The 22,069-nt window shown below is 50.1% G+C and overlaps 1 protein-coding gene across 1 annotated transcript; it reads right to left on the reverse strand.

Annotated features, from left to right (window-relative positions):
- Nucleotides 1–2,911: 2,911 nt before the first annotated feature.
- On the reverse strand, nt 2,912–20,450 carry STRIP1 (striatin interacting protein 1). The gene is made up of 21 exons (XM_011367597.1): nt 20,241–20,450; nt 17,712–17,781; nt 16,950–17,024; nt 16,385–16,519; nt 16,177–16,297; nt 15,287–15,355; nt 14,203–14,309; nt 13,965–14,092; nt 12,832–13,014; nt 12,245–12,462; nt 11,202–11,267; nt 11,014–11,077; nt 9,853–9,924; nt 9,357–9,431; nt 8,950–9,047; nt 7,547–7,673; nt 7,239–7,339; nt 6,445–6,511; nt 5,784–5,888; nt 4,947–5,151; nt 2,912–3,876 (listed from the first exon to the last, which is right to left on the reverse strand). Exons 1-21 carry the CDS (start codon nt 20,418–20,420, stop codon nt 3,629–3,631), a joined length of 2,514 nt encoding a protein of 837 aa, XP_011365899.1. The 5' UTR covers nt 20,421–20,450; the 3' UTR covers nt 2,912–3,628.
- Between the last annotated feature and the right edge of the window lie 1,619 nt (nt 20,451–22,069).

The raw sequence follows: 22,069 nt of genomic DNA on the forward strand, positions 1-22,069 counted from the left end.
TCCCCTCATCCAGTCTCTTCTCCAGTAGGAGAGCACTAGCTGGGACCAGTGGGACCTGTGTGGCCCTACAGATGCCTGTCTCTGAACCTTCCATATTCGTGCTCTTACTTGCTTTTATGGCTCTCCATCAACTGCAAGCTCATCAAGAAAAGTGAGAGTGGCATTCTATTCACCTGGACACCCAAGCCATCTAGAATGGGACCTGACCCAGAACAGGCCTTCAATGGTGGGGTCGAGAGGCTTCCATATTCAGTGCAGTGACCTAAAGATGAGCGATGTAAGAAGGCCCACGACAGCGTTCTGGTCCTTACAGGTCTCTGATTTTCAGGAGACACAGGCAATGGATGCAAATTCATAGGTTAGAGCTGGAAGGACCATTAGCAATACTAAGAAATGCTAATAAATATTAATGCCAGTTATTTATTAGTTGTGTTGTTTTCTTGTCAGCCAGGTATGTAGGTTCATTATCCACTATCTTATTCGGGCCTCCCAACCACCTTGCTGTTATTAAACCAATTTTTACAGGAGTCAACAACTGAGGCTTAGAGCTTGATGAGCTCGAGGTCCCTCCATGAGTCAATTTCACAACCCAGACTGAACGTCAAGGCTCTCTCACTCCCAAACGGGGCTTGTTTTATAGTCAGCAGCCTGAGGCTAACATGCCAAATGCCAAATGAATGGCACAGCTACTGCTTCTCTGAGTAGTCAGTTAAGAGGACAGACAGGAAGCTAGCCTAACAGAGATGGCAGAAGCTGCCATACCCAAGTCTTCTGGGATCTGGGAGAGACATTGAGGCTTGGGCAGAAAAGGGGAAAAAAAGGTAGCAGTGACAGCCCCCAAGTTACCTTGAGGCGGGGGACACATTTGGGGCACACCAGAGACCAGGCCAAGGCCAAGCTTGGTTGGCCAGTTAGGGCCTAAAGCAGCTGACATTTGCCAAGAATCTTCTTGCCAGGGACCACGCTTGAGCAAACACTAAGCACTGACTAGGGTGAAGAAATGAGCAAATGAGTGCTCTGGTGGTTAAGTGCTGGGAATAACAATGATTAATAGAGAAAGGGTGTGGGGGCAGAGGAATGCACACACATTGCAAACAGAGACCTTGGTTTGCATCTGGGCTCTGGCTCTTGTTATTCTGTGACCTTGGGCAAGTTCTTTACCCTTTCTATGCCAGTTTCTCATCTACAAAATAAGCACTGTAGTAACACTACCTTTGAGGTTATTATAAACAATAAATAAAGTGCTTAGAACAGTGGCTGGCGCATAGTAAACACCCCACAACTGCCAGTTGCTGGCTACTGTGTAGAAAATGAGCTTTCTGGAAGCATCAATACTGGCCCTGTTGCCTGTTCGGCACCCAGTAAATGGTAACTCTTTTGATTAACAAGGGACAGTTCCCATGCTGAGAAGGACAAAGCCACGAGGTAACCCACCCCTCAGTGGACTGAAGGGCCCTGAGCCTGGTTGGCAATAATCAACATTTTATGTAACTCAACCTTCTACAACGAGCCTTCATGTGCCCTGCCCATCTTATGACCCAGACGAGATAGAAAGCCACAGAGATTGGGTGGCCATTTGCTCCAAAGGATATTTCTGTACAAAGGCCTGGGTTCAAACGGCTAATCTGCCACTGGCACACTGTGACTGCCCCTCGGCCTAGGAGATTCCCTGCCCAGGCTCTGTGGCCCTTGGAGCTTTGAGAATTTGGAGCTATGTGGGGTTTTTTGTTTTTGTTGTTGTTTTTACACAGATTTATAGGTAGATATTTTCAAACCTTTACAGACCAAGAAGAAAAATGGCACCTCTGGTTAAGGTTAAGCTTCGCAGAAGAGTTTGAGGAAATCAAAAAAGAACAAAGCCTCAGGCAGGCAGGTTTGGTGACCAGGCTGCCTGATGGAGTAAGAATGTGAATGTCCGTCTTTTACAAACTGAAACCCCAAGATACATACTTTCTATAGGTCCTGTCAAGAAACAATAGAAAATCCATTATGCACACAAAAACTGTGTCAAATTCCCTTGTCCCGTGCACGTTACTTTGGGGCAAAATGCCAATCGATCCCAGGGACTTCCTATCTCGTAGGCTGTGTGACTCACATAAGGAGTACACTGCTGGCTGTCGCTCCGGCTGCTCCTTGCCACACTGGCACATCAAGGCCTGTCCTGGCAGCCCAGCTCGGGGCCTGGACCGGGGCTCAGCGGGACCCAGGCTCGGCAGGCGCTCGATGGAAAAATCAACATGGAGATTTCCCCCAGAATGTGCTTCCTTTATTAAGTCAAGACTGAGTCAGGAGAAGGCAGACATGTCCACGGATCTGAAGGCCAGGTGCAGGCTCCAGGAGGCCTCAAACTCACACCTACACAAGGTCTTCCTTGCTTCGCCCCGTGCCCTGGGGGGTCCTGGGCCTTCGGACACTCTCTTTTCCACTGTGACGCTAACTCTGACGGTCCTGCTTCCCCGGGCTTTGAGCACAGGTTCCCTCTCAGTCCCAACCATCCGCCCAGTGAGGGTCCAGAGCCCAGTGAGGGCCCAGAGCCCAGTGAGGGCCCAGAGCGCGGCCCCTGACTCAGCCCTCCCTCCCCGGCATTGAAATTGCTTTGCCTGAGGCCAGCTCAGGAGTGTGATCCAGAGAAAGCTGGGGCTCCTACTGTGATGACATCAAACCCAGGGGTGCAGGACAACTTGTCACTCCAGTAGCCCAGAGCCCTGGAGCTGGGCTGGAGCAACCTCATATCACTGTGCGGAGAGAACAATGGATAAGTGCCAGCTCCCCTCTCCCCCCTCAGATGGGAAAGGTGGACAGCACGGCAGAGGACAAGTGGGTGACCTATCGATGCTGGCAAGAAGACCCACATTCTAAACCTGGAGGAAATATTCAGGGGCTATGTTTCCTGTAGACAAGGCAATGGGGATTGTTTTGGCTTCTTTTTAATGTAAACCGAATACACAAACACATTAAAAACCCCAACATGACACAAAAGAATCCACACAGATTTATATATAGATATTTACAGACCCTTGCAAACCAGGAGGGCAAACGGCACCTCTGGTTAAGGGAAGCTTCTCTTCCTACCTCAACCCTGTCCAAGTCCAAAGTGCTGAGGCAGCTACAGGAGCCTCTGCAGCTCTTCCGATGAAATTCAGCAAGAGGCTGCGATGACATCAGAAACCTCCAAAGCAAAACCAGGATTCCGAATTTCTGGCCCTGGCCCTAATCCTAAACCCTCCTCCATGCCAAGCTGAGTTGCCGAGGATTTGCATCTCTCAAGAAGAGTCAGCGTGACCCCTGAATTCAGATGCAATGAGTTCCCAGCCCATCCCAGCTTTTCCCAGCCTTGGGCTGAATGAGAAATGAGCTGCAACCAACCATGTCCAAGAGAGAAGAATGGGGAGGAGGGCAAGGAGAGAGGATTCCAGCAGAGAGATGACTGCTCCTGAGCAGGATGCTGGGGATCAACGAGAGGCCAAATCCAGACTCAGCCAGGAGCCCAGGGCTGGTTAGGGAGGGCACAGCGGGGCTGTGCTGCCACCTGGAGGGAGTCTGGAGCACTGCAGCAATGAACCAGGACAGGCCTTGAGGCACCTAGAGATCGCCCCTTCTTTCTTCGTTAGTCCCCTGCCCAGAAGCCTCACTGCAGCAGCTCTTCCCAGGAAATGGGCTTAGAGAAGACCTCCCTTTCTAACCAGAGGTCATAGTTCATCTGGAAGTCCTCAGGGAGGTCCACCCGCTGGCCCAGGACACTCTGCAGGCAGTTGTCCACAGGCAGGAAGTCAGGATTGCTGTGGGTCCGGTCGTAGCGCCGGGCATTGAAGCGTTCGATGTTGGCACGGAGGGCACACTCCTCCGCCTGGAAGTCCCAAGGCCGGGCATCGAGATCTGGGACAAAGCAAGAAGACATGATTTAGGAGCTAAGTCCTCATGGCGGCACCCACTGAGTTCACTGCAGCTCAGGGACAGGCCATCCCAGGCTGTCAGCGGGGAGCAGGAAACCTCTAAGGCCCGGCCTCAGGAACACTGACAGGTCTTCTTTCCTAGATACGAAGGAAAGTCAGGTAAGAGGAGAAAAGCTGGATCTACGGAAAAAGAGGTTACACTGCAGTCTCCGTGGCCCCAGCATGGGAGAGCACAGGTCCAACACCCTTCGTTGAAAGACACCTTCTCCCCAGCTCTCTGAGATCGGAGGAGGAACCTGCAGATCCCCTGTCATCCGCTCACACTCTCAATTCCCTGCAGGATGATAGGAGTGCAGACGCAGTCACCTGGCCATGGTGCGATGGGCCAGGAACCGTACCGGGGTGGCAGCAAGCTCAGAGAACACCGAGAAGCACCTTCCGCTCTGCCCGAGAGGCCGAAGCGCTGCTCGGAGAGGGAAAAACGTGCAGATACAGAACGGTTTGGGGAGTACGGCGAGGGCGGGGAATGCTGGGAGGAACAGAAGCGGGACAACACAGCTCATGTGCATGGACCGAGCGCTGTGTGCCCAGAGCCCTAGGTGTGACAAGGCTCGGCTGAAGAGAAGCTGGATCAGATTACAGAGAAGATGCCTTGGCTCTAAGAAAATCAAGCTAATGAATTTTACTCAGGAAGGCACCACCACCAGATCTGCATTTTGAAAAGATTACTGGGGCAAAGTTTGAGGCAGGAGAAGTAACTGAAGGCAGGGAAGCCAACAGGAGTTGCAAGAATTTTGGTGGCCAAAACCAAGGCAGTTGCAGCGGGGAGAGAAAAGACGGGAAAGAGTCTTGTGACAATTTCCAGAAAAGGAATGACTTCAAGAGAGGGACAGAGGAATGGGGGATGATGACAGACGCCAAGTCTGGGCAGCTGCTCAAAGTCCTTCCCAGGGCTCCCATCCTGATTCCTCACAGGGCAGCTTAGAGCAGAGAGGGAAAGATGTCACCTCTTCTCCTACATCCCACCCCGCCCTGCTCCGTCCAGGGCCTCACCATTGCCGTAGGCCCAGTCGTCGTTCAGCCGGTGCCGCACCTTCTGGTAGATGGCAGACATGGTCTTCATGTTGCTCTTCCGCCACTGCCGTCCCAAGTACTTGGTCTGCACCTTGAGCAGCTTCAGCACGTAGAGCTGCATCATGGCCTGCTTCACCTTCAAGGCCCGCTTCAGGATGGGGGCTGACTTGAACACTACCAGCATCTGGGAAGAGGCCCCCAAGGGCCAAGCGGAGGAAAGAAATGAACGCCTGCACCTCCACCTGCTGCTTGCCCGTTTTGGGGTCATGGGCAGGATGACCAACTGTTCCAGGTACCCCCAGACTGAGGGGTCTCCTGGGACATGGACTTCCACTGCTAAAACCATGGAAGTCCCAGCCAAATCAGGACCACCGGTCACCCTAATTATGGGCCATTTCGAAATCTAAAGAAAGCTATGACTTCCTTGACCAGAAATAGTACTATGTGCACATTCCTCAAATTTCAGAGGATTCATGGACCTCCCCACCCCGATGGCAACAACAGACTCAGGAGTGAGGGAGACTCCAGAACCCTGGTTCTGGTCCCAGTGGAGAGTAAGAGGACAGAGGGAAATGCCTTCTGTAAGTGTGGATTTGCTGCAGGGCATGACTGAGCCTCTCCCAGCTTCTAGTTTGACTCATCAAGGAATCAAGAATTAGCCCTTAAAATGCAAGGCTGTGGCCATAGGAGTTAGGAGAAAAGAATGTAGCCGCAGCAGCAAGCCCACGTGGGGACCCCTGCCTCCTTGTGCAGGGGACGGTACAGGGAGTGGCTCTTTGAGCTCCAGCTCCATGCCTGTTTATTGCGCTGACTCACCATCGTCCTTGAATGCTTCCACTTGGTCAGCTTGTTCAAAATCCGAAGGAGATTGATACATGAAAAGAGGTTCCTCCAACAAAACTGGTTATTGTCACCTGCTTCCTGCAGGGGAAACCCAGGAACCATCGTAACCCCCACGGCGGCGGGGCGCTCAGCAGTTCCCAAGGCCCTCACATGCCCGATCTCAGAACTGCAGGTCTCTCTGCACCTGCACCAGGAACCCTCTCCTCTCAGCCTAGGGGGGACTCCATCCCAGAAGCTGGCAGTGGGGAAGGGGGACTCCCTAGAATTTTCTCGCAGGAAATGGAGTGTGAGATCGGGGGCAGTGGCCTCAGCCCCCACACTCTGGGGTACCAGGTTCCCTCAGAGCTGCGGCCCTAGAGCTCCAGTGTGGAGAAAGAGAAAATGCTCGACCAGGTGAGCTCAGGGTCAGCAGCCCCTGAAGATCATGCTCCCAACGAACTCATCTCTACATCCAAATCTTTCCATGCTGTGAGGTCCCCCTTCCCCGCCCTCCTGTGCAATTAGAGTGCTTTCAAATCCAGGCATCCACAGTGACCTCATCTGTGATGACACCTCTATCCCAATGTGAGGGAAGCAGGCTCTCCACCAGCAACCCTCACGCCAAAGGGAGCTGGGGAAGAGCCTCGCCACTCACCAGACTCTCGGCAGTCAACTCGGGCAGCTCACGCACCACACAGTGCGGGTAGTCCAGGACAGAAATGCTGCAGAGGGCGAGAGGTCGGGACCCACCATGAGCAAAGGCTGGCCTCTGGGACAGCAGTCATGACAGGGCTGGCTCCTGGCTCTCCTCTCTCACTTACTGGAGTGGAAGCAGGAATCTACCTTGTGTGCACCACCCTGGTTTCCCCAGCTCTAAGATGAGGAAATATCTGCTCCAAGAGAACTTGTAAGGTCTCTCGGGCCAGACACCGGCTTCTATGACAGAGGGTAGAGACCCTGTGGGGAAATCTGAGGCCGGGAGTTGATTTCACAAGGCAATAATATATGCCAAGCCCCTTCTGGAGACAGAGTGTGGCAGACGGCTCACCCCGTGAGGTACCACACTGATGAGCAGGCACTGTTAAGTACAGCTGATACCAGGTGAGAGGGGTAGGGGCTTAAGAGTCAGCAAAAAGGCACAGCAGTGCACACGGCCGAGCTCCTTAGAGAGTAGGTGGCCTGGCTGGTCTCCTCAAAAAAGAAAAAAAAAACAAAAAGAAAAGGAAAAGTTAAAGGACAGGAGGGCAGTGAGACAGGACAGAGGCTAGGACTAGAGCCCAGGATGAGACACCTGTCACTAGACGAGCTAGACTGGCAGGGACCATGCCTCGTCTGCCCTGATGCTTGGCAGAGTGCTGGCGTGTAGGTGCTGAAGGCCGAGTGAGAGAAGCCAGATGGGAGCTCTGCTGTATGGACACACCCCCCCTTCCTATCCCTGGTCCTTATCACCTGTTCTTGGCAGTGATGTAGGACATGATGTTTTGATTGAAGAACTTTAGGATCAAAGGGATGCAGTTGGCAAACACCAGGTGCTGGGCCATGTATTCGAACTGAAAACAGAAAAAAAATAAGCATGCCCCTTGGGACCTTACCCCCTTTCCTCCATTGATAAAAGGCCTTGGTTGGAAGACTGTATTAGAACATTCATGCAGAGCTCAAGGGGGTTTGAAGGCCAAGGCCTCTGTTCTTCAGGGCTGGAGGAACAGCACTGCCTAAGGCCCTGGCCCAGTGGACAGGAAGGAAGGCCCTGCAGGTACCTGGTAGATATGGTTCAATTTAAAGTGCTTGAGCAGCAGCAGCAGGACAGCAGAAATGGCCTTAACAATGACCTCTTTGTGGCGGTTCACATCCACCCCCAGCTTCATGCTCTGCAACACTGTGGTGCTGGAAACACAATTACCTGGATGAGCCAGCAGTATGTGCCGCACCTCCTCTCTAGCTGCTCGCGGGAGAGACGGGGCTCTCGAGCCTTCTCTGTGCAAAGGCTCCCACCTCACCAGCCACCCACAGACACCTCAAAGGTTAGGCCCAGGGTGCCTCCACCCCCTTCCCAAGCAATCTGGCTCAGCACAATTTATTTCTTCTTTGTGATGCCCCATGCACATTCTTAGCCTATTTCAAGATCTCCCCTAAGTTTCTGCCATCATATGAACACGTCCTGTGGAACACCAGTACACCGAGATGTTTCATGTGATGGGGGAAAAGGGCTTCGGAGTCAGATAAATTTAGGAAGTATGGAATTAAATCAGTTTTTTAATAAATTTATTTTTCAATTACAGTTAACATAATATTATATGAGTTTCAGATGTACAACATAGTGAGTAGACATTTCAATCAGTTTCTTAATCCAGGTCTTCTCATTGTAAATCTTTAAAAGAAAAGATACAATATTTGACTCCGGAACCCTTTTTCCAAGGACCATCATAATGGCTACTGTTCCGTGACACTCACTTTGGTGTTAGCTAAGCTCTGCCTCCTCCCTCACCTGGCTATCACACCCGACTCAAGGAGCCCAGCCACCAGGGAACTGAGCTCAGAGTTAGGTGGTACTGGCAGGCAGGCAGGCAGACCAGGTCAAGGCCAGGTCTCTCTTAAAGTAAAACAGATCTTGGTCTGTATTCTCACATCAAACAGATGAGGTCAGTGCCCCAGCAGGGAGGAACCCCGAAGGATTTCACTATCACTCCGAGCATTCACTGCTATTCTCCATGCCAGTTCCCTGGCAAACAGGAAAGAACCCACACCCAGCCCAGGTGCAGCTGCTGGCTGGCAAACTGTCCAGAAGCTGAACCTACACGTCCTAGATGTCTTAATCACATAGCTTTCAAGGGAGAGTTTTGGGAAATGTCAAATATGGCCTGATTCACTTTACAGAGGAGGAAATGACTTTGCCCAAATCACTCAGGTGTGCACTCAGTGTCCGTCTACACTAGAATCCTAAGGCATCTCTCTAACCAGTGAAACTAAACAGTTAATCTAGTACATTCTCTTTCTTCTGAGCCAGGAATACCGTCAACTTAACCTGCAGAGAGACTGAGCCAAAAAAGAAAAAAAAAAAAAGGAAGAAAACCAACTTAGCAAACGGTGGGACAAACAATTCTCTCTTCTCCTCTATTCTGCTCCCCTGACCTGCTCCATTTATAAGAATGTTGATACTCACGGCATCTCCTCAGGCAGGACGTCTGCTAGGATGTTGATCGAGTCTGTTTTGGCTTTTGAGGTGGGAGCTGCGGCCAACAGGATCTTCAGCAGTGCGATCTAGGAAGGAGCAGACCAGAAAAGATCTAGGAGGAAGTAGCACAGATAAGATCTAGGGGGTCGCAGACCAGGTAAGACCTAGCAGGGAGCAGCAGAGATAAGATCCAGGAGGAAGCAGACCAGGTAAGAGTGCCCAGGTACAGAACTAAGCCGTGAGAGGTGGTCCTCTGGGTGGGGCTCAGGCGGCAGAAAGAGAGGTTGAAGGACACGGGCAGGGCATGCTGTCAAGGCCAGTGTAGTGGGGAGGGCAACCCATGGCAGGTACCCACTGATGGCCATCAAAAGGGTCCCAGACCCAGGAGCGCTCACCATGTACTGAGGCAGGCTGGGCAGCAGGCCTTGGTAGAGGGTTTCTGCAGGAACTTGCTCCACTTCCTCTTCTCCCTTTTAACACAATGGTACAAATACAAACCCCAGTCCCAACCACAAGCCCCTGAGCCAGTCAGCTAGCTGGCTGGAGGAGAATCTGTAGTATCGATGGAAATGATGACGTCGACAATGATAGCAGACCTTGAATACAACATATCAGGCATTAATAACTCAGTTAATCCTCACTGTAACTCTAGAAGAAGGTACTATTATCATTCCCACTTTACAGATGAGGAAACTAAAGCACAGAGAGATCCAGTCACTAGGTGGCGGAGCCAGGATTCCTTAACCCCTGCACTAAACATATGCCTTCCCTGCAGTGGGAGTTAGACTGCGAGCTTTTTGAGGGCAGGGCCTGGGCCAGCTTTGTGGTCTAGGCCCAGCACGGGGCCTGGGAACAGCTGGGGATCCTGCGGGCTAAAGGCCTTCAACTCACCCCCGAGAGAGGAGAGCGAAGGTACTCCTCCTCCATCTGCGCCTGGACCTCTGCAATCGACGTGTACTTGTGCTGGGGAGGAAGAGGGGGAAGAAGGCGCTGGGAAAGCAGCTCTCATTCTCTGGCCAAACGCCCCACACCCTGGCAAAGACCCCACGCACCTTCCTTCTCGGAGAGGGCTAGGTCACCATGAAGATCCCTAACTAAAATCCCAATCCCAAAACATTTTTCTGAGTACCAGCCTCTTAAAATCAGTGTAAAAAGCACACAATAGATTAGAGAAAAGCAGATTAAAGGCGAGAAAGGGACTTTCAGATAGCTACAGTGACAGGAGAAAAACTATTAAAAGCAGAATCAAGTATTCAAGTACTTAGAATCACATACTGAAGTACTCAGAATAAAGCACTGGAGTATTCAAAATCAAGTGCTCAAAAAGCCTAGCTGCATGTGGCCCACTTAATACCACAAATTTCAAAAATACATTTTAAAAACATAAACATTTACACTCCAGATATGTAGTCAGGAGAGACATCCCTTCCCCCGCTTGACGTTTCCTCGCATGTGGAGGGACACGCATGTGCAAGACCCTGGTCTCTCCCTGCCCCTCCCACTCTCTCCTTGCTGATCGGTGAGCCCGGGGAAGAACAGGACATTCTTAGCCTACGCTCTTTCTCTTTCCTCTTTGACAAGAAGAAAAGCCTGTATTCTCTTCCGCTGCTCCACCAGGCACAGCAGGGTTCCGGCACTGCCTGGGTCCTGGTAGGTGAGGCCGCCTGGGGACCAGGACACCTATTGTTGCTATGTCCTTATGCCTCATTCTCCAACTGTTCTATCAGCAATAAAGCCAGCATTTCAATCTCTTATTCCTCTACTCAATCGCCTTAGAACTTGAGTAAGGAAAAGGGAGCTATTTAATGAGCTCCTTAAAACTCTAACAACTGTCAGGTAATATACTCTTTAATGAATCACCCATAAATCCACAACAGAAGCTCAGCCAAAATTAAGTAAAACTTACGAAGAATTGTTTTAAAGGGTATTGCCACAGTCCACCCATTCCTCCACCCCAGGTCCTCCAGGCACACAACAGTCTAAAACAGCTTTTCCCAATGGGCTGGTCTCACCTTACTCACTTGGGACCAAATTAGGCCAAAAGCCACCTACCTGTTTCAGAGTCTTGATGCTTTCGTGGATTGGCCTGGGCAGCCCCACCACTGTGTCCGTGTCACTGGAGAATAAAGGAGGCCCTGTGTTAAGCCTGCACATCAATTCACCTGGGTCCCCAAACACCAAAGGCCAGGAGAGTGAATTTCTCATTACCTTTCTTCAAAAGGAACTCAGATCACACTCACCTGCCTAGAGTATAACCTATGAATTTGCTGCGGCTGGACTCGAGGAACATCTCAATGTCTTTCTCTCTGCCAAAAAGAGAGCAAGGTTTTAATTAATGTTACTCCAAGGTATCATGGTTAACAAAATATAGAACATCCAGAAATTGCAAAGCCAGAAGAAAAAGTCTCTCACATTTTTTCTTTTTAGAAAACAAAGGAAAACGAAAAAAGAAAGAACTGAAATTTTCAGACTGTTTTAATGTCCTTCATAATAGTACTGGATCAATAACCTGGAAACATATTGTGTTTACTCATAAAATTAAGACGATACAACAAACTTAGAAGCATACTTTATTCAGATATTAATAACAAACTGGTTAACAAAACATCTCAAATATTTTAAATTGTTATAGAGCTATAAGGTACTGATTTTTTTGATGAGTCACATTTTCCTGTCTTAAACGATCTGCATATCTTGCATTTTCTGATGATCGGTTTTGTACTTCTCCCATGGATCAGGGAAAACTGGGACTCTCCCTGGATCAAGTATATTACTCCTATATCCTTTCACACATTCATTTATTTCTTAAGTTGCTTTTTCAAACAAATACAATTTATATGTCATTTTCAAATATTCAGGTACCTTCCCAACCATTGATTCATGCCCGTATATCTCAAACTTCTTAATGAGTCTAAATAAACTCTTCCTTAATCTGTAATTTTTCTGTTAAATACCACATGCAACCCCAGGGTGGGTGGAGATGGCCTTGCGTAAATATCCGTTTTAATTTTTCCCATCCCTCTTCACTAGTATCACGTAACCAACGGCTAACTCCTATTACTGACTCCAGAGCCACAGAGGGGCCTCTCCGTGAAAGGCCACCAAGGCCAGCCCCAAGACCCCCAGGCCAGCACAGGGTACTTTAAGAGAGCCTTATCTCAGAGCCAAGGTCAGCTTGGCCCTGCAGAGGACCCCACGTGGTGACTCAGGCCAGGTGCCAGACCTGTGGGTGTGCAAGCTCTGGTTTCAGGAGCCAAGAGTGTTCCAAAGGCCTGAGACTCACCTGACTTTGGGAGCCCACGGGAGCCCCTTTGGGCATGTAAGCCTGTCAGTCTGGGGGTGCTGTAGTGGCGGAGGCATCACCTCGTCTCGCTCAAGAGGAAACGTCTCTCCCTCCAGACTGTTGTCATCATCATTCTCTTCTTCTTCTTCTCGAGAGTCATCGGCTTTGTAGGGATCCCGCTCGTTGAAGGCATCCAAATTGTCCTGCTTTATCAGAGCCTGAACACAGAGGGAGGGAAGAGCAGAAAACTGATGAACGAGAAAAGGGCAAGGAGGCGAGAGAGGCTGTAACATGGAATGGTGGTCGGTAGAGAGCCGAGGACACCAGAAAACCAGAGAGAAAGTCAGGGTTGGGCCCAAATGACAAATCATTTCTTGCCCCCCACCTCTCTTAAACGTTCCACACCCTGAGGACCCACTATAAATTAGGCCCTGGGCTGGGGACACAGCGTCCCTGCTCCGGAGGCCTTCAATCTGACTAGCTCATCAGAGACAATTTCTAACAACCCCGCTTGTCCAGGGACCATGACACTGCGTACATGTGCCTCGAGAACCCCCAGGAGTCACAGGGTCCTCTGTCGCCCTCACCTTGTGCTCCCGACGGCCCCGTTTCTGCTGCTGCTCGATCAGGTCAGAGGCAGACGCTGGTGGAGAGGCAGCCCTCATGTTGCGGATCACTTTGATGCTGTCCTCAGGCAGCGGAGGCAGGCCCAGGATGGTGCGCTTCTCGGCCTTCATGCTCTGCAGCTCCTCAAAGCCGCCCAGTGTGCACTGCATCAGACAGGGTGCAGAGTCAGAGTCAACACGTCCACGAGCAGGTCCCTGGTCAGTGTGTCAGGCTTGAGAGCACCCATGACACCATGACCTGCATCTTTACAGAGACTCACACAACCTCTGAACAAGGGACTAAACCCACCCACAGGAGAGTGCAGTGACATCAGGAAGAGAGAGGAGCAAAGAGAGACTGACTGAGCCTGGGGCACAGATACACTTGGCTCTGTATGAACGACATGCTCTTCGAGGAAAAAAAAAAAAAGGCAGACTGAAGAGCCTCACCCTTCAAGTTCCTAGAAAAGTCAGTGAGACTCATATGCTTCAAAAGCTGTACATGCTGATCTTTTAAAGTCAAGCTGGAAATATAGCCGACCCTTGAACAATGTGAGGGGTGGGGTGCTAATCAACTAGCGCAGTCAAAAATCCACAGACAACTTAAACTGGCCCTCCGCATACGTGGATTCAAAACTACAGTCTGAAAACAGAGTTGACTCTTGAACAAGATGGGTTAGAATCATATGGGTCCACTTACATTTTAAAAACCTGCATATATTTGGACCCATGCAGTTCAAACCCATGCTGTTCAAGGGTCAACTGTATATTGCTGGATGTTCAAATTTAAAACAAAGTTTCATCTAAACATCCCCCTAGAAGCCAAAACTCCAGTAGCATTCAATGATTTTAGGTCACTTAGTTTCACTGTTTCTAAGCAATTCAGCTTTCCCCTCTGGCTTTGGTGAGGCTTCAGGAGGAACCAACAGGATGTGCGGCCAAGATAAAATGTGTAGGCCACACTAAAGATCTAAAGGTCTAAAACTCACTGAGCCCTGGCTCCACGGAGCTGGCTCATTCTGACAGAGAGGGTAAACCCCAGAGAGACTGGTAGTCCACACTTCCCTCCTACCCTGTCCCCTAGCACCTGAGTCTCCCTTCAAGGAAGTACTCACCAACACTGTCTTCCAAAGCAGCAAGAGAACTTTCTTCATGGGGAAATGAGGGGCATGGCCGCTGCAAAATTTGGTCACCATCCCAAACAGCATGATGGCAAATGGCTCATTATTATACAGTGGGGAACCTGGAGGTGACACAAAGGCATCAAGACCACAGGCAGGAACAGGACCCTCCCAAAGCCCACCAGCCTCAGCTCCCAGAAAGGGCCTCAAGACAGGGGCCCCAGGTTTCTACCCAGCTCGGCCCTGAAGGTCTGTCGCATGGTCCTCCACTCGGCCTTATCGCCCTCACACTCCTGGTGAACGGTCTCCACAATCAGGTACATGATGTTGAGTAGGACCCTGGAGACAAGACAACAGAGCAGAATGGGGGACCAGGGGAGCGCCCTGGCTCCTTCCCATCCCAGCTAACAGGAGAAAAGTCTGTGCACAAGGCTGGCTGGCTGGTGGGCGAGGGCTGTGACAGAGGCACCTGAGTCCCACACAGCACCTCTTGGTGTTTCCTTCTCTGCCCCACGTTACTAAGGCTGGGAGCAGATCTGACTCTGTTTTGTTTCCAGTGTCTAGCAAAGGGCTTAATCAAAGCAGGTGCTTAATAAATGGTTCCTAAATGAATCAATATGACCAAGAATGGCCAGACCAATTTACTGCTCCAAGCTTTGTGCAATGAAAAAACACGGATGTGGGAGTGAGCTGTGGAAGTGGGGGTTGGATCTGCAGAAGCAGAGCAGGGCTGAAGTGAGAGTGGGGTGTTACCTTGATGGAGTGAAAACTGGGAGTGAGAGAGTGATGTCCAGAGACCCAAACTACAGAGGGGAACACCACCCAGGGCCAGTCTGAAAACTTCCAAATGCACAGAAAGAGACAGATTTTAATCCTCGCACGAAAATGAGAAGATGATCCATCTTGTTGTCAAGCAGTTGCTACTACTTCCTGGGTAGCCATGGAGCATCATGAAGTTGTCAGGACTAACCCTACACAGGTGAGCGTCAAGCTGTGTACGAGAAGATGGGAGCCCAAAGAGCCACATCGTGCTTCATCCAAATACAAAACGCCACACTACCGAGTTCTGGGCAGCAGTGTGGGCGGGAGGCCACACTTCCCTGTGGCTCTATTATAGGTGGCTTCACCCTGAGACCCCCTAGGGAGAGCACTCAGCAGGGACAACGAATCCCAAGCGGAGCCCATCACACTTGCAGGTTAGTGTGTGCAGAAGGAACGCGTACACACGAGGAACCCAAGAACGGGCGCCCCCGCCCTAGCCCTGCTCTGATCTTACTCTCTGGCTAACGCTCAGGGAGCCCAAGCTGCAGCCTCACCTCAGGTCTGTGCTGTCAGCCAGGGAGATGGCCGGCTTCCTCACCGCACTGCTGCAGGCGGCACTGTTGCTAAAGGAGAGATTTCGCGTTAGTGCCTGCACCCAGGAAGGAAGAGAAGTGGTTCCCCTGACGAGTGCTGCTCAGTGGAGGAATAAAACGCTGTGATATATGCTTCGACTGCACAAGAGGCCACAGGACCCAGTGGGTAAGAATGCAGGCCATGGACCAGACTGCCAGGCTTTGAATCCTGGCTCTGACACTTACTAGCTATGTGTCCAAGGGCAAGGTACTTAACCTCTCCGTGCCTCAATTTCCCATCTGCAAAATGGGGATGGCAACAGCACCTGTATCATTAATGTGAATTAGTACACGTAACGTCCTCAGCACAATGCCTGGGACATATACACACTCAATGAGTGTTCTCAGTTATTTTTTTGATGGCGTTGTCCCTAGACGAACAGCAACTGACCTGTCCACCAAACAAAGGCCTAGTGATGACATAGGCTAGAGCAGGCTTTGGATGAGCCCACGTGTCAGACCGCTGTCTGGCCTCCTGCTGAGGGGAAATTGCAGTGCAAACATAGTGGAGTCTGCAGGTTCAAAAGAGAATGCAAAGTGAGAGGCCTCCTTTTGAGGGAGTACAACAGGCCTGGGACAGGACCTGCACCGTCTGGCAAAATCTCTGGTGTTAGCGAACTACAGGGACCCCCCTCATCAATCACTACGGTTTGGGTGAGCAGCTTCCCTGTTATTCAACCTGGCTGTTCAGAACAGGGCCTGGGACCAACCTCTCAGCCCCATGTAGCCCATTTAACCCTCTCAAGACTAGGTAGTTCTATACTCCCAACCCCTGCCTCCCTTCCCTATTCAAGCCCCTCAGGAGAACTCACTCTATTTCCATGTTCAGGAGCTCCACCAAAGCACTGAACGTGCCCACCTCCAGGAGCAGAAAGACGTTGTAGCGCATCCAGGACTGCACCTCCGCCTCGGAGCTGCACTCCCCGAAGGTGCCTGCAAGCACAGGGCACAGCTCACTGAGCCCCTCCTGTACCTGGCTGGGCCATGTCACTGAAGGAGGTACCAGGGGCCACTCAGTACCTTGTGCAACGTAGAGAATTGACCGAGCCACCTTGAGTCTCTTCTCCCTGGCAGTGACTTCTAAGCCATCCAGGAGCCTCATGGCATGGGTACGGTGCTGGTTGGTGTCCAGCTCAGTCCACTTCTTGTCTGTCACTGTAGGGCAAGAGACCAGTTAGTTACACTTTAGCCTAGAAAAATCCTCACACTGGAACGAACGCTATGTTAACCCACCAAATTCAGGACCGCCACAGGACCAGAAAACCCAGAAAGTCAAGTCACTCCTCACGTAAGGGATAAGGTCGCACTGCTGCTCTGTGAACCTGAATTTCTAGACTGAAACACTGCTATTTTTGGTGCAATTTTAATCATATAAAGTTTCTTCCCCCCCGCCCCCAATACTCATGTTCTGAAAAGCCACCAACAGAGTACTTGCAAACCCACAGTAAATGTCCATGTGGCCCGGACTTATCAGACTTTATAAGCCACTCCAGGATGACTTAGGTCATTCAGATGACTAAGAGAAACCCTGCAGCTCTCATGATGTGGGGTAAAAGGAATCAAGAAGTAGAGGGAATCATCTCACCATGGATCCGGAAGTCCTCCTCAAAGCATTTTCTATTCATCAGGAACTCTGGCCCTTCCGTGTAGCTGTAAAGCTCTGTCAAGAACAAAGTCTCATCAGCTCCATGTTCATATTCCACAGCAGGTCTCGCATACAGCAGGGAAGGTAGGCGTTTGCTACTAGGCTCGACTCTGTCCCTGAGTCACGGGCACTCCCAGACTACGTTTTCTAATTACTAAGGGCGTCTTCATGCTCTGATGTCCACGATGGAAAGAATGTGACTTCCCTTGCAGCTGATAACCAGAATGCCAGTTAAGGATAAACCCAAGCATTTCTAGTTCAGGGCACATCGATCCCACCATGCCATGCCAGAGGCTGACTGCTACCATGAACATGTGTCTTTCAAATGGCTGCAACCTCCTGAAGAGGACCTGTATTCTGGAGGCTTGAGAAGCAGTTCATGTTAACCTCACGTTACACGTGAGCAGCAGCGGTGGAGGTGCACAGATGTAGGAGCACCTGCTGGCATTCCTCATGACCCAGGAGCATCACTGTCCACACTGGGACTGGGCCATAGCCAACTGAACTGACCACACAGAGATGCTTCATTAAGAGTAAAGGAAAAGCCAAACGTGAGATACGCAAGGCTTGAATCCAATAACTAACATTACTAGGACTAACTAGGGGGAAAAATGAACTTCAAAATTACATTCACACTTTATTTTATTAAAGACCAATAAGGAAAAAAAGCACCCCCGAATAACATGAAAGTCTATGCTTTACCCGAGAGCTCCGCAGCCCACTTGTCTGTGTCAGCATATTCAAACTCGAGGTCTGGTGACTCAGAATAGCCCTGTTGAGAACAGGAGAGAGAGTGATGCCCAAGATCACTGCGAGTGTTTTCCAAAGGAAGAAACACATATGCTTCTGGAGACACTGCTGTGTCACAGGACACCACTGCCGCCACTTTTCTGATGTTTTATCACAACATCTTGTCTCCTAGGCTAGTTCAGGTATCTCAGAGCACCTTGCACTTTTCCTTCAGAGCACGTATCGTAACTTACATGCTGGCACGTGTATTTGTTAAGCGTCTGCTTTTCCATAAGACGGCGAGCTCCTTGAAAGCAGGAACTTTGTCCATGTCGCTCACCAATGATTTCACGATGCCCCGCACACGACTTGGCATGAATGAGTGAATGAATAGTTTACACTCGAATACATATTTGTTGGATGAATGAACACAAAGCTTCCATGTATCCTGTGCAGTGAACGACCATTCCACATGGTGCTAAGATTCCGGAAGCCTCACTTCTATCTGGCTAGTGGATTATCAACAGCCTAGGACAGAATGAGTACCGACACCCTCAGCCTTCCTGCCCTTCTCTCGAATTTCAGTGAGAACTGACAGAGAAGGCAGAAGCTGAACAGAATGGCTTCCCTCCTACACACAGGAGAGAATGCGACAAAGAGCATATTTTTACTGTTGGGGATAGGTGACCACTGAGAACACAGCATCTTGGAAGCTTTGTTCTGGGAAGAGCGAAGAAGTGAAGAAACAGGTAAAGTCCTCAGGCTTAATTACCATCTACTTGGGATGACAAAGACATACCCACAAATCCTGAATGACGAACTCTACTCCTTATTCAGAGGCAACAGAGTGTACACTCTCACAAGGTACTGAGCCTCGGTTTCTTCATTTGTGGAATGAGGATGACAAAAATCTATCTTGAAAGTTTTGAAGCACGAAATGAAAGTATGTAGCACACAGTGGGCTCTCATCAAGTGTCAGCCTCCCTGTCCTCCAGGCATTGCTCAGGCTCCCAGTCTACTGATTTTAGCTATGACTCAAGAAAGAGCCGTGCACAACACAATCTCTAAGAAAACGAATTCAGACAGGTCTCTCGGCTTAAATGTGCTCACTAACTGCCATTCCATGTGTTGAATCTATATGGAAATTAAAGGGTAGAAAGAAAAATTTAAATGCATTAAAGGTTATTTATTTGACCATTCATGACTACTTAGGAAAGCAGAAAACTCTTTTTAAAGTATAACTCCTCTCATGATGAGGGCGGGTTCACCCCACCACTTTCATAATCTCCTACACTTGAAAAATTATTAAGTAGTCACCACTGATGTCCCATCACCCCATCGAGCAAAGGCTCCTAACAGGTTGTTTTCATTGCTTTTTCAAATAATTTACTTCAGGCTCAAAGTCTGTCTACTTTGGACTTGCTAAGTTTTGACATGTTTTATCAGAGATTTGCACTTTCCGACAAAAGACAAGAGCCTGCGATCAAATGACTTCATATGTCTAAAGACAGTATCATCACCCTTTGGTAGGAGTTGGTACACTGTGCCTGGACAGCGAAAAATTCCCTTTCATTACTAAGCGCCTGAACTATCAGTCTGGGAGTTGCCGCCGGTTAAGGAGCCCTCACAGTAAGTGCTCTGGGAACGTGCTGATTAAGAAGCCATACAACGCTGTGACATGTCTTCATTCATGAATTCTACAATGGGAGGCAGTGGGAGGAATTCTTTAACTCGGGGGTGAGGTGACTAGTCAGCTCCAGACTCCGGTGTCTCCGGAAGGGGAGGAACAAACAGCCAAAGAGGAGGGAAAGCTGAGCCCTAACTCATGTTTAAAATGTGTATTTCTGATCACTAACAGTTCAGCATTGGGCGCACTTGGGCACACCAACCAAGGCCTGTCAAACCGTGGCCTGAACCTGCACTGGCTCGGCTCAGAGTAAACAGGGGCCCCTCCTACTCTCACAACCTCTGGGCGCCGTAGTACTATTAGTGAGAATTAGCTCCATCCAGATTCGAAGTGCCTTCCAAACAGTGGTCAGTCCTTCCCTGTCCACACACACACCGGCCACCGCGCGCTGCAGAACGCACAGGACCAGAGGCCAGAGAAGACTGGGGCTCGGGGCTCGGGGCTCAGTCGCCCGGCCCCCCGGAGCGCACGCGGTTTCACTCTCTCCATCCCCGAACTGGGGCGGGGGACGGCTTCCTCAGAGGCTGGAGCCGCGCGCCGGCGTCCACAGCTCCGGCCCCGGAGGAAACGAGCAGTCATCCGTTCCCGGGGGTTCTCCCGGGCGGCAGAGCTCGGGGCTGGGAACCCGGCATCACGCCCCCGGAGCCGGGGGTGCCAGCCTTACGTCTTGCTCCTTTCGCCGTGAAGTGACAACTCCCCTGCCAGGGCCCTGCCGAATCCTCTGGGAAACTCGGCTTGGGTCCGGGAGCGGCCCCGGGCCAGGGTCCCCCGCCGCCGCCCGCCCAGTGCTAGCTTCGCCCCCCGAAGCTCCTGACCTCCGAATCTTTGCGCTGGTTGCGGTTGAACTCTCGAGCTTTGCCCCCGGGCAGAAGGCCCCCGCCGGCCCGGGGTGCCCCGGGTGGAGGCTGCGCGGTTGCCGGCGGCGGAGGTGGCGGCGGCTGGGGCTGCTTGTTGTTCATGATCAGAGGGCTGGGGCCGCCGGCTGCCGGCTCCATCTTGGCTGCTCCACACCCCCGGCTCAATTCGCGGACTGTAGCCGTGAAGCAATTCTCGCGTGATTTCTTTGAAAAAAAAAAAAAAAAGAAAAAAAAAAAGCTCCCTGGTGGCCATATTAAGTGTGGCGGCAAGGGCTGAGAGCCATCTTGGCTGCACTATACCTCGAGAGATTCCTCCTGCTTGAAATTTTATCTTTCTTGGTCCTTTTAGTTTCTACTCCCTTTCAGTTCCAGTTTAGCTGTCGTTTTATCTGCGAGGACTCGCATAGCTCCTTCATTTTAGTTGCCCCTCCCCCCTTCCTTTAGCATTGTTTTGCACTTGTCACTTTTATAGTCCTGTTCAAAGTTTAGGGGATATAGTGGTGAACAAAAGGGACACGTTCCCAGACTTCAGAGAGTTTACAGTCACATTGGGGATATATGGTAAACAAGTGAATAAATCAATAAAATAATTACAGTTGTGACAAACATTCATCGATAGATTTCATTCAACAAACACTTAATGAACGTTTCCTATGTGCCAGGCAGCGAGATAGAATGAGGAACAAATCAAGTTCCTGCACTAATGATGTATCACCTAACGGAAGAGACAAACAATGAGCACACAGATATAATATTAGAGAAATAAGTGCTGAGAAGAAAAAGGATAAAGAACTAGAAGGTGGCAATGGTGATGAGGGGAGCGTGGCTATATTAAGTAGGTGTATCAGGCCCAGGAAGGATGGGCCGGCCTGAAGGTGCACTTTTGAATGAGTTCCGAAAAGAGAGAGCCATGCAAAGATCCACGGAGACCACTTGGGCAGGGGGCCCAACTCATTGTAGAGGCCCCAAGGTGGGTGTGCAGGAACTGAATGAGCCAGGGGAAGAACTGTGAGAGCTGAAGGCCAGATAATGGTGGGGCCAGATAAATGCTGGGCCTAGAAGGGCATGGAAAGGAATTTGAATTTTACTATAAGTGAAATGGAAAACTACTGGAGGTGTTAAATAGGGAGGTGTTGTGGTCTGATTAAAAGACCAATCTGGCAGCTTTTGGAGGGACTGAAGAGTTGCAGGAGTAAATGAAGGCAGATAGGTTAGACTATATAGATGGAAATAGTGGTGGTTTGCACCAGGGTGGTGCATTCGGTTGATATATTTCTACATTGTGTAGGGAGACTCAATAGGATTTGCTGATAGGCTGGACTCCTATCAGCAGGACTAGGAGAAAGAAAAATAGGTTTATGGGGAAGATCAAGATTTCTCTTTTGGACATGCAAGTTTGAGATGCCCATTAGACATCTTAGAGGTGTTGTGCATAATAATTACCTGTTACTAGACTGTGAAATCCTTAAAGGCATTTTATTCATCTTTGTCTCTCCAGAACTACATCTTGGCTGCTCCACACCCCTAGCTCAATTCTCAGAATGTCTCTGTGATGCAACTTTTGCATGATTTCTGCCAGGTAATATAGTAGGTGCTTTAGAAGTCTCTGTCAAATAATGGGTACATCCAAAGCCACCATATTGCTACTTCCTCCTATCTGTCTTCCTGTCTTTTGCCCCTGTTCTTTCTCATATCCAGTAACACACTTTGTAATTAGCATTTCATCCAAGCTGGGCTGGCCCAAGCTGATAGGAAAAACTACGGAATTTGCAAAAAAAAAAAGGAGC

This window comes from Pteropus vampyrus, unplaced genomic scaffold (genome assembly GCF_000151845.1).
Source record: "Pteropus vampyrus isolate Shadow unplaced genomic scaffold, Pvam_2.0 Scaffold6, whole genome shotgun sequence".
NCBI classification, from domain to species: Eukaryota; Metazoa; Chordata; class Mammalia; order Chiroptera; family Pteropodidae; genus Pteropus; species Pteropus vampyrus.